Genomic DNA, 11,789 nt, shown 5'->3' on the forward strand with positions numbered 1-11,789 from the left:
CAGTTTCCTCCTCTGTAAAATGGAGTGGTAATACCTACATTAAAGGATTGTTGCAAGTTAGAAGCAGTTCCTGGCACACTGTTAAGTGCTCTATAAATGTTTGCAGTTACTAGTCATAGTAGTAGTAGAGTTATACCATTTTGATAAAGATTAAGACCTGTAAACATTTGGGAGTATGTGTTGGGAATTTCAAGACCACCCCACATTTGAAAATTCACTAGAAGGACTCCGGTCTCAGCATATAGTTATACTCATTACTAAGATGTATCATAGTCATGTAGTAAGGGTACACAGCAGCATCATGAGGGAAGAGACAGAGTCTGTAGGAATCCATGTGTAGGCTTCCTCTTGCTTACTCACTCTCCTGTAAGAGGTCACACAGAGCACATTCTCCTTCCAGCAGCAAAAATACAGCAACATGTATATGATGTTTCTGCCCAGAGAAGCTCATTGGAGGCTCTGTACCCAAGATTTTTTATTGGGGTTTGGTCACATAGGGATCCTCTCCATAGCACATACCAAAATTCTAGATGCGCCAGAAAGAAAGCAAGTATTTAGCATAAAGTGGATGTAGTGTTTGTACAAACAGACGACACAGGGAGCCTCTCTACCAGTTAACTGTCGACTGGGAATACTCTGGGAGCCAAATTCCCAAACACCACCTGAGGGTCAGCCTTGCAAGCTGGCCTTTCTACAGATAGCGACCTATGCAGTTTTCAGTATTAACTCTTGCACAGGGTAAAAAAATGGCACCAGAATGAGATCATGATTATTCTGTGGTACTGGATGTGGAAGCTCTGGTGAGTAATTCAAGTATCACTGTTTTTGCTGTTTTTCTTTTCCAGAATGGCTTTGACTACTTGTTGACATACAGTGACAATCCCCAGACTGTGTTTCCTCGCTACTGTGTTAGTTGGATGGTTTCCAGTGGTGAGTGGGTACTTGTATACAGGGCCTGGAACCTGGGTTGATCACTTTGTTTCTCTCTAGCTCTTAATGGCAAGCAAGAGGATTAGTGCTTGTCTCATGGGAACACTATTGGAGAAATTAAACATCCTTCAAAGTCTCTTGAATATTATGAAGATAGTGAAGCCTCCAACTGGGGTTTGGAGGGATGAAAATTGGGGAGTCCCAGAAAACATGTGTCTAGAAGGGAGTTTTAAGAAGAACATTTGCTAAATTCCTCAAACACAGACTGTGTACATTAATGCATTTAACATTTTTTCTTTTTTTAGATAGTGTTGGAGGCCATAAAATCTAGGGTAGAAAATGTGGTCGTTATAGGACAGTAATTGGGAAGAAGGGGCCACCACGTGTCTTGAGAAAGGCTACACATCACAGCTATAACTGCCATCTTTTCTTTCCAATTCCTTTCTTTAAAAAGCATCCTGACATGATTTTCTTCTGCTTTTCTATAGACAGCTTCTGATTCCTCAGGAGAATGGAGAGAAGATTAAGTGTTTCTCTTTGGTACTTACTTAAGTAAAATTGGCAAATAATAGGCTATGCTACTGATAACTGATTTTAATCACCTAAAAGCCTTTTGGGATTTATGTGGCTTGATTGGGACCCCTTTACAAAGGATCTCAGAGGTCATGGCTTCTTTTCACTCCCCAAACATTTTGGGAGGCAACTATCACTCAACAGGTTGACAATCAGGTTGTAATCTTTATAAGAAGGAATTGGTTCCCTGCCATGAAAGAAATAGGGCCTTCTAATTTTGAGCCTACTTTTGGTTTATATTTTAGCCTACCCAGATTTCCCTCTCTCCAACCAGGCATGCCAGATTTCCTGGAGAAACTGCACATGGCCACTTTGAAAGCCAAGAACATGGAGATCAAAGTAAAGGACTACATCTCGTCCAAGCCTCTGGAAACGAGTAGTGAAGCCAAGGCTACCACCCCGTCTTCTGAGCGGAAAAATGAGGGTAGTTGTGGCCCTGCCCGGATCGAGTATGCTTGAAGGGCTTTGGGATAAGAAGGGACAGGCTACTTCTAGCCCTGTCTTGGTCCCTTTTCTGCTACAGAATGGGAACACATATTAGAAGGTGTCTGCTGTAACCACCAGTGCAAGATAACTCAGTAACTGGTGTCCAATTTCATTCAGAGCCCTTGTTGCTCTTTATCAAAACAGAAGAAGGAGGCATCCATGGGGGCGTTGTCATATTCTCAGGCCAAGCATTTTGCGATTCAGTATTTCACTGAGCTAATCTGGAACAAGCCTCTCACCTCAGGCCAGAAGAAGACAACTTCTTTTTGCTTCCTCTGAGTAGTTTCCTCTGCCAACATTCCAGTTCCCACCATTGGTTCTGCAGCACTTGGGATTTCCTTCAGTTCTGAAGGTCCAACTGGAAAGTGCAGTTGGCCGGTTGAGTCTCCAGTGAGGGGTCATTGGGAATGCTCTTGGTAACTGTCCTAGTGTTGAATGGATGTGAACTGTTGCTTGGCAGTGTAAGTGCCTTGTCCTCACCCTGCTTCTGTCTTTAGGGACATCAAGTTTGTACCAAGAAATTTCTCTGTGTCTCCCAAATACCACCCCATTGACTCGTCCTACCCAAAGCAGTTTCCTTTGCATTGGCCAGTTCTGTATTCATGCACTATATTTGGATCATCGCCTCGCCTCCTTCCTTAGCTTATCCACCAAGAACACTGGGAAATGAGTCCTTTTAGGTGGTAGCTTTCGGTGTCATCAATGTTTTGATAGAGTTAGTGGCGATACTTAAAACATCACACTTTAGGGTTTTTTTTTTTAACCTTTGTGTCAAAAAGTAGGAATTGGAAGTGGAATAGGATTTCTCCATAGTCCCACTGTATAGAAAACACAGTTTTGATTCAGGCATTATTTTTCACACTTCAGATTTGACTGGATGCTGAAGACTTGTCCATCTTGGAAGGCTAAAGGCAGAGGAATGGGGGTTGGGCCACTCCCTTGGAGCTCTCAGAGCAGTAGACAAGTCGTGTGAACAGATAGATGTAATCTTGCCCTAAATACTAATATAATGGGGATGTGGTTTATGTGACCTCTTGTTCCTCTGCAAAGTTTTTCTTCCTCTTTTCAGAGTTAAAATGAAAGCAAACTATGCTGTTGGGATAAAGTCACAATCAGATGGTATCAGTTTGGCCTGGCTGATTTTGCTTTGGTTTTGCTGCAATCTGACAGGAGAATAGGGATCAAGTTTTAAATAACTCCCACCTCTTTTTTTCCCTAGAATGTAAATGGATGGATTCTTCCCTTTTTTCCCCACTTGCTACCCTTTTGTGTTGAAAGGGGGATCTAAACTTCAGACTAACTCAAACCCCTCAACATTTTTGTTGCCTGTTAAGTTTTGTGCCAAGGATATAACTGCCCCCATGTTTCGTGTCTTGCCTTCTCTCAGTGATTGGCAGAACAGAGACATATGCTGAGTAGTCCCAGCTTTTCATTGATCATTTCTCTCTTCTCATCCCCAGGACTTGACAGAAGCCAGGGAAAAGTTCCTGGGTTATGTCTGAACATACCTGTGATTGTTGGGGTATGGATGGGTGTGGGCAAGAGTGTATGAATGCACAGGCGTTAAGGAGCTGTGTATTGCTCATGTTCTGATTTTTGCAACTCGACTCTGTACTTGGAGTCGGTCTGTACAATTATTATGTCATTGTAATGATTTCACTTCTAACTGTGACATTTTTATCAAATGTGTGAATAAATATATAAAGATTGGTACAAAAGAGTGTTTGTCTTTGGACATATGGTGGGAAATCTTGTATATTGAGCTGCTTGTTTCTTCCTGATCGGAAAGTTGAAGAGTATTTCTACATAGGGCTGGCACATGAAAGTAGCAGGGTGTGGTCTTCCTTGGTAGGGGCTGACACACAACTAACCACCTTGCCTTGACCATGAACCCTTTCTAGGTGACCAGTTTGGCAACTGAAAGCAAACCATCTATTTCTACTTCCTTGTCTTGATCTACTAACCCATATCCTTTGCTTTTAAAGAAGGATCAACTTGAGGAAACCGTGTTTGAGCTTTGCTGACACTGAAACTTGGAGCAAGGAAAGAAGGAGAAGATTTGAGCATGCCAGGTCTAGTGTAGGAGGCAGACCAGGGCCCTGGCTGGAGAGGGAGGGTGGTGAGCTAAAACCCCACTTAGCTTGGTGGTAAGGCAGTTTTGCTAGAGTGTCAGTTTGTTGCAAGGCAATTGATATGTTAGAGACACTTTAGAGCATCACCTAAGTTTTGAGTTTATGTGTGATTCTGCCTGTGGGAAACAGTAGGTGAATACAAATGTACACCTGAACTGTTAAAACACTTTTCTCTAGATTGTTCTATAAGATGATCACTGGAAAGCCATCTCTACTTGTAGACTACTTGTTAGATGTGTGTTTATGGGTGCCCATGCATCTGTATAATCTTAAATTTGGGAACTTGGTGGTTCTGGCCTCTGCTCTGTTGCAGAGGCCCCCTACATGTGACATCCCTGGTGTGGTTCTCTAGGCGCTGTATTAACACTTCCACTGAGAAGCACCTGTTCTTACTGAGCAACATTTCCATTGTTGGACAGTTCTTTCAGGAAGTTTTGTACATTGAAACCAAATGTGTCACCTCAGCATCTACCCATGAGTCAAGTGGGTCAAGCCCTGTCTTTGGAGCGACACGAGGAAAATGTTTTCATGGGATAATACTTCACATTTTTGAAGACCGTGCTCGTGTGACCCTAACCTTTTCCCAGGCTTCATGTCACCAGCAGCTTCAAAAGTCCTTCCAACTCTTTATTTTGAAAAATTTCATATATATCGAAAAATTGAAAGTAATAATAAAACCTTGTATACCCTTTCCCTACCTTTGCTGGTTGTTAAACTTGCTATAGTGTATGCTTTGTCTTTATAAATAGACTTTGCTGTGGACTGAACTGTGTCTCCTTAAAATTCATATGCTGAAGTCCTAAAGCCCAATGTGAGTTTTAGAGATGGGGCCTCTGGGAGGGGATTAGATTTAGATGAGGGTGTGAGAGTGAAGCCCTCACTGATGGGATTAGTCCCCTTAGAAGAAATGCCAGAAGTTTGCTTGTTCTCCCTCTACTATTGTGAGGAAACAGGTAGCTATTGCAAGCCAGGGACAGTGTTTCACCAGGAACAGAATTGGGCAGCATCTTGATCTTGGACTTTCAGCCTCCAAAACTGTAAAAAATAAAGTTATGTTTAAGTGATCCAGTCTGTGGTATTTTGTTATGGTAGCCTGAGTACTTTTCATGACCTTTTGAAAATAAGTTGCAAACATCAGGATATTTCCCCTCTGAACAGGTGTATGTTAATGCTTTTTTATGATATAATAAAGATTTCTTTGTAACCATACTAAGTAGCACATAAATAGCATATCTAATTTTTAAAAATGATTTATATTTATTTGAGAGTACAAGCAGGAGGGGCAGAGGGAGAGCGTTTTAAGCAGATCACACTGAGTATGGAGCCCAATGTAGGGCTCGATCTCACAACCCTGAGATCACTACCTGAGCTGATACCAAGAGTCAGATGCTTAATGGACTACACCACCCAGGCATCCTTTAATATTTAGTAATTCAGTCCATATTAAAATTTCCCCAGGTGTCCCCCAAATGACTTAACAGCACACTGCCCTCCCCCACCCCCCCAATCCAGGATCCAATTCAGTATCCTGTATTGTGTTGGTAGCTAAGTAGCTAAGTCAACAGTAGCCTGCCTGTTTGTAGCTTCTTGGGTGCTTCTGGTAGTATGGTGCAGTGCAGTGGTTCTTAAACTTGACTACCTGGGAGCTTTGAAAACTCCCATGCCATGGTCTCACCCCAGAATGATTATATCAGAATTGGTGAGGGTGTAAGTATTGAATGTTAATGCAATCAGATTTTTAAAACAGGCTACAATCTCAATCTGTACACTTTGAAAACAAACTGAGGTGTTAATAATTTGTCACCAGTCTTGTCACTCTGCTGGCTTACGTTGGGCTTGGGATCAGCTAATAATAGCCACCATTACTGAGCACTTGTGCTGGACACCATGCTTCATGCTTTCATGCAGGACCTCATTTCATCCTATCACAGCACTGTGAGTGTAGCTATCCTTGTTTTATAAGCAAGGAAATGGTATCAGATATTAAGGAATTCTCTTGCTCAGGGCCATACAGGAAGTAACAGCCAGGATGCAGATCTAGCTTTGACCTCTCCAAAGACTCCTAGCAGCATGTCTTCACACTTAGGTTTCTCATAAGTACTGTCATGCTAGATTCCTTCCCAGGGTGATTGACTTGGAACCCTGGAACATAGGTTTTCTTTTTATCCATTCTTGTTAAATTTTATATGGTTTAAGCCTCCTTCTTACGTGCTAGCTCCACATCCAATTGCTAATTAGTGGTGCTTTTTCTATGAGTATCAGAAACATAAGTGTTTTTTCCCTAGAAACTTCGGGATATATACCACTGCCATGACACATGGGTTGATATAAAGGGATAGGGTGGTATGCTTGGGGACATCTTGAGGTAGCAACCAGTCTCAGCATGGTAGAACAGGAATCTGGGAATTGCTTTCAGAATGAAAATCTGAGAACTCTGATTTCTAATAAACTTGAAAGAGTAAGAAATTACAGCATGTGGATGGAAGTGATCTTTAAAAAAATTTTTTTTCTTAAGATTTTAAGTAATCTCAACTCAGGGCTTGATCCCAGGACCCCAGATCATTAACCTGAGCCAAAATCAAGAGTCAGCTGCTTAACCAATAGAGCCACTCAGGCGCCCCTGGATGTGATCTTAATGTAAAATATATTTGTTCCTACAAACCTCTGGCTACTTGATAGAAGCATTATTCCAAAAGAACTGCTAGGCCACACACTGTCACAGTTGCTGGTTTTTTGTTTTTGTTTTTTTTTTTTTTTGAGATTTTATTCATGAGAGACCCAGAGAGAGGCAGAGACATGGGCAGAGGGAGGAAGCAGGCTCCTTGCAAGAAGCCCAATGTGGTACTCAATCCTGGACCCCAGAATGACAACCAGAGCCAAAGGCAGACGCTCAACCTCTGAGCCACCCAGGCATCCCTGTCACAGTTGCTTTTAATAACCTCATGGTTGATTCTGGTCCACAAATGTACTTAAAAATTTTTTCGGATAACAGAAATGACCTAATGTTAGTATCTCCTTTTAAAAGCCTAATCAGGGGATCCCTGGGTGGCGCAGCGGTTTGGTGCCTGCCTTTGGCCCGGGACACGATCCTGGAGACCCGGGATCGAATCCCACGTCGGGCTCCCGGTGCATGGAGCCTGCTTCTCCCTCTGCCTGTGTCTCTGCCTCTCTCTCTCTCTCTCTGTGACTATCATAAAAATTAAAAAAAAATAAAAAATAAAAAAATAAATAAATAAAAGCCTAAGCATACCTAAAAAGGTAGGGTGGGTGATTAAAAGTAGTAATATTGATGTTTTTGAAGTTTATGCATTTTATCATATCCTACGACTGCTGTGTGAGAGTTAGGATTATCTTCAACCTCGAGGAACAGAAACCCACAATATGAAACAAAAGTAATGTTTTCTTGTGAACATTGCCAGTCGAGGGCTGGTAACTTTGCAGTCTTTCCAGACCCAGGCTCCTGCTATCTTGTTCCACCTTCAACATCTGTTGCATCTGAATCTCTGAGGGTGAGACCTAAGCATTGTGTTATTATTTCTGTCATTGTTTTTCCTTAAATGAGCCCAGCACTAGACCTGATTCCGTTTGTTGGCAGATGAGCACCATGAGGGCAGGGACTGTGCTCATTGCCTGCTGAGTCCCCAGTGCCTCTGCCATCTTGTCTGTGTTTTGCTAGTGGGAAAGAGGGTAGGGGAAAAGAGAATGTCCCTTCCCTTGAGGACACTTGCCAGAATGCCACACTGTTTCTGCTTACAGATGAATGGCCAAAACTTCATCAAAAGACCATACCCAGCTATTGAGAAATAATCTATACTTGGAGCAAGCATGTACCTAGTTAAAATTCAGAGGTAATTTTGCTGAGGAAGGAGAGGATGGAAATAAGGGACAACTGGCAGGCTTTGCCAAATTATAGCTAAAACATACTCACTTCAAAGACTGGATTCAGTTAAGGCAAAAAGTGCCAGTGGATATTCTGATTTGCTAGGGCTGTCATACCAACCACAAAGTGAGTGGTGTGAATAACAGAAATGTATTATCTTATGGTTTTGAAGGCTGGAAGTCCGGGATCCAAGTGTCTTTTCTGAGGGCTGTAAGGGAAAATCTGTTCCAGGCCTCTCTCCCAGCTTCTGGTGCTTGGTGGCAGTCTGTGGCATTCTGTGGCTTTGGGTACACCCCAATCTCTGCCTTCACATTCACGTGGTGTTCTCCCTGTGTGTGCATGTCTACATCCAAATTTTCCCTTTTTGTAAGGGTACCAGTCATACTGGATTAGAGGCCCACTAGGTTCAGTCTAACCTCATCTTTTTTTTTTTTTTAATTTTATTTATTTATGATAGTCACAGAGAGAGAGAGAGAGAGAGAGAGAGGCAGAGACACAGGCAGAGGGAGAAGCAGGCTCCATGCACCGGGAGCCTGATGTGGGATTCGATCCCAGGTCTCCAGGATCGCGCCCCAGGCCAAAGGCAGGCGCCAAACCACTGCGCCACCCAGGGATCCCTCTAACCTCATCTTTAAAAAAAAAAAAAAAGATTTTCTTTTTAAGTAATCAATATACCCAACAAGGGGCTCAAACTCAACCCCAAGATCAAGAGTCATGCTCTACGGACTGAGCCAACCAGGCGCCCCTAGTATTAACCTCATCTTAACCTAATTAATCACATCTGCAAGGACACTGTTTTGAAATAATAAGGTCACATTCTGTGGTCTGGGGGCTAGGACTTAAACATATGAATTCTGATGGGACACAATTTAATCTATAACAGGGGGAAATCACAGAGAACTCCGTTTGAGGATGACTTGTCAAAAAAAATGGCCCTGGTTGAGTCCAGAAAAGCTTCCCGGCCTGGCCTGGTCACCTGTCCTGTAGCTTCCCTGTGGCAGCAGCAGGGGGCAGGGCTGCACCGCCCTGCCGGGAGCCTCTTCTCAGTTTGCCCTTGCGGAAGGATTTTACATCACACAAAAACCAACAGTTAAATGTGGTTCTATTTGGGCACTGCTACCCCTCCCTCAAAGCTTGGTTGGACATCAAGTCCTGTGAATAAATGAGAGAGGAAGTGGGTCGGATGACTGCAACCTGTATGGGTGTATATAGTAGGCTGGTAGGAAGAAGAGGCTGAGCGAAAGTGGGAGATCCACAGGCTCCATGCCTGGTGCCCAGGGGTTTGTGCATGGGACACAGAAGGAGGTGGCGACAAAGAGGCAGCAGCTTTGATTTGCTGCCTCCTCCCCAGCAGCCTGTCTGCTCCTGGTGGCCAGTCCAGCTCCAGTCTAAGGACGTAGTTCAGCACCACCAGGGCTGCCTAGGGCTGGTCAGCTAAGCTGAGGCCCCAATTCTCTTGTTATAATTCCGAAATTTCCTAGTATAACTATTTTATTTTTATTTATAATTTTTAATTCCGGTTAGTTAGTATACAGGGTCATATTAGTTTCATCTTGTTATAATTCTTTCTTTACTGTATTTCTGCACAGATGAAAGAAGGCATGATATTCAGCAAGAAATCATTGAAGACCCACTATATCTGATGACTTTCAAAAAATTTATGAAGCAGCTGGGGAGTGGACACTGAAGTCCATGGAATTAAATAGTTCGGCCCCGGGGGACCAAAGGAGTGTCCGTTCTGTGTGGGGAGGCCAGGCCAGGCCAGGGTGAAGTGGGACTCCATTCACAAGATCTGCCAACAGTCTGGAACCTATGTGTCATGCTGATTCATCACTGAGAACATGCTTGACACTCTTTCGGATTCTTGCCTTCATATTCTTTTGTTTCCCGAAGTAATAATTATGTGATTAAAAAGGTAAAGCATTTATTTTATACATAAAACTATAAAGAAAAATTAGTTGTTATCCTTACATGCCAGAGAATGTGTCTTTTTTCTATCCTTATATCTGTATATAACATTTTTCTTGAAGTTTTATCTAAGCATCTTTTTTTTTTTTTTTTTTAAAGATTTTATGTATCTATTCATGAGAGACACAGAGAGAGAGGCAGAGACACGGGCAGAGGGCTCCTGCAGGGAGCCCGATGTGGGACTCGATCCTGGGACCCCGGGATCACTACCTGAGCCAAAGGCAGATGGTCAACCATGAGCCACCCAGGTTCCCCTTATCTAAGCATTTGTGCACATAGTTTAAAAAGTCACATAGTTCTTATTAAGCTTGTTGAGAAATCCTCTACCCTACCATTTCCCCTCCCAGGACCACCAGTATCACAGGGATTATATTAGCATTTTCTTCCAGGTCTCTAAATAATATGCTACTATCACCATATATAAACTTTTCATTTTAGGCATTATATGAAAATTCCTCTCTTCCTCCTCCCTCCTCCTACCCTTCCCATTCCTTCATCTCCCAAAGAAGTTATATCAAATTTTAGTTACAGCATTACTTAGCATTTAAATTGTTCTGAGCATGGAAATGGTATTCACAGGTGACCAGACACTATGACCACTTCTTTCTCGCACACCTCATTATTTTTGCCTAGACAGAGTACTTGGTTTCTCACCTGCTTTGTTTGTCGTATTTTTTTTAAAGATTTTATTTATTTGAGAGAGCAAGAAAGGGGACAACGGTAGGGGGTGGGGAGCGCAGAGGGAGAAGCAAGGTCCCTGCTGAGCAGGGAGCCTGATGGATGTGGGGCTCCATCCCAGGACCCTGGGATCATGATCAGAGCCAAAGGTAGACACTTAACCTACTGAGCCATCCAAGGACCCCCCTTTGTTGTGTTCTTATCACAAATTCAGCCCTACCCTCTGTGACATCTGGGAGCTCTTGATATCCATCCAGAGTAGGTATTAACAGCTTCTCCTCCCAGGAGAGGGAGGTACAGCCTCTGATGCTCACCTGGAACTGGAAGGTCTCCCTTCCCTTTCCTCAAGGATTCCTTCCATGTCCATCCCCTGTTCTCTGCATCCCATTCTTCCTCAGGCTTAGTTTATTTTCCTCCATGATCGTCCAAGGAAAAAGGGTACACAAGAGGTACAATTTTTCAGATCCTCACATAGCTGTATAATTCAGCTGAGCACAACAAGACCTGCTGGCAGTAGTTTTTCTTTAGAATCTTGGCCAAATTGGAAGATGTTTTGATTCCTTTTATCTGTGATGTGTAGCCTCCCTGGGCCTCTGGCCCCCAAGTCTGTGAGATCTCTTTGTTTCTGGTATTCCGTCTGACTTGTTTTTACCTATTGTGCCATCGTTGGGCCCTCATTTGTAAATTCCTGTCTTTCAACTCTGGATAATTTTCTTGAATTATCTCATTTTCCCTCTTCTCTCTTTTGGCCCTCCTGCTATTCAAGTAGACGATCACCTGAATGGCCTCTCACATTCTTATTTTTTTTTCTCCTGTTTTCCAGCCATTGGCTTTCTTGCTCTATTTTCTGAAAGTTTCCTGCATCTTGTCTCTACTACTGACTAGCAATTCATTTTTTTGTTTCACCCTAAGCCATTTACAGTTTTGTGCATCTGCTTTCCAGTTCACAAAACAGTTTTCCTGTCCTTCCTCTTTCTCCTTGACTGTGTGGGGTTTGCCTTAAATTTTGCTTCCTTTAATTGTTGTTGAAGTAGGGTTTCAGGAAGGAGCCAAAGTTAACCTGTGTTTTCTTTTTTTTTATAACTTTTTTTTTAAAGATTTTATTTATCCATGAGAGCACAGAGAGAGAGAGAGAGAGAGAG

At 42.8% G+C, this 11,789-nt stretch overlaps 1 protein-coding gene across 2 annotated transcripts in view; it reads left to right on the forward strand.

Annotated features, from left to right (window-relative positions):
• STARD7 (StAR related lipid transfer domain containing 7) overlaps positions 1-9,911 on the forward strand; it is a 28,908-nt gene extending 18,997 nt beyond the window's left edge. Inside the window, exons 7-9 of one of the 2 annotated variants that reach the window (XM_038561379.1) lie at positions 846-930; positions 1,778-1,927; positions 9,591-9,911. In XM_038561379.1, the coding sequence (XP_038417307.1) occupies positions 846-930; positions 1,778-1,927; positions 9,591-9,688 (333 nt within the window). In that variant the 3' untranslated portion in view covers positions 9,689-9,911. Of the gene's footprint in view, positions 1-845; positions 931-1,777; positions 5,186-9,590 lie in introns of those variants that run through there. The other variant, XM_038561380.1, reaches the window with a different exon arrangement.
• Positions 9,912-11,789: the final 1,878 nt, after the last annotated feature.

The sequence above is a fragment of the Canis lupus genome, chromosome 17 (genome assembly GCF_011100685.1).
Source record: "Canis lupus familiaris isolate Mischka breed German Shepherd chromosome 17, alternate assembly UU_Cfam_GSD_1.0, whole genome shotgun sequence".
Classification (NCBI taxonomy): domain Eukaryota; kingdom Metazoa; phylum Chordata; class Mammalia; order Carnivora; family Canidae; genus Canis; species Canis lupus.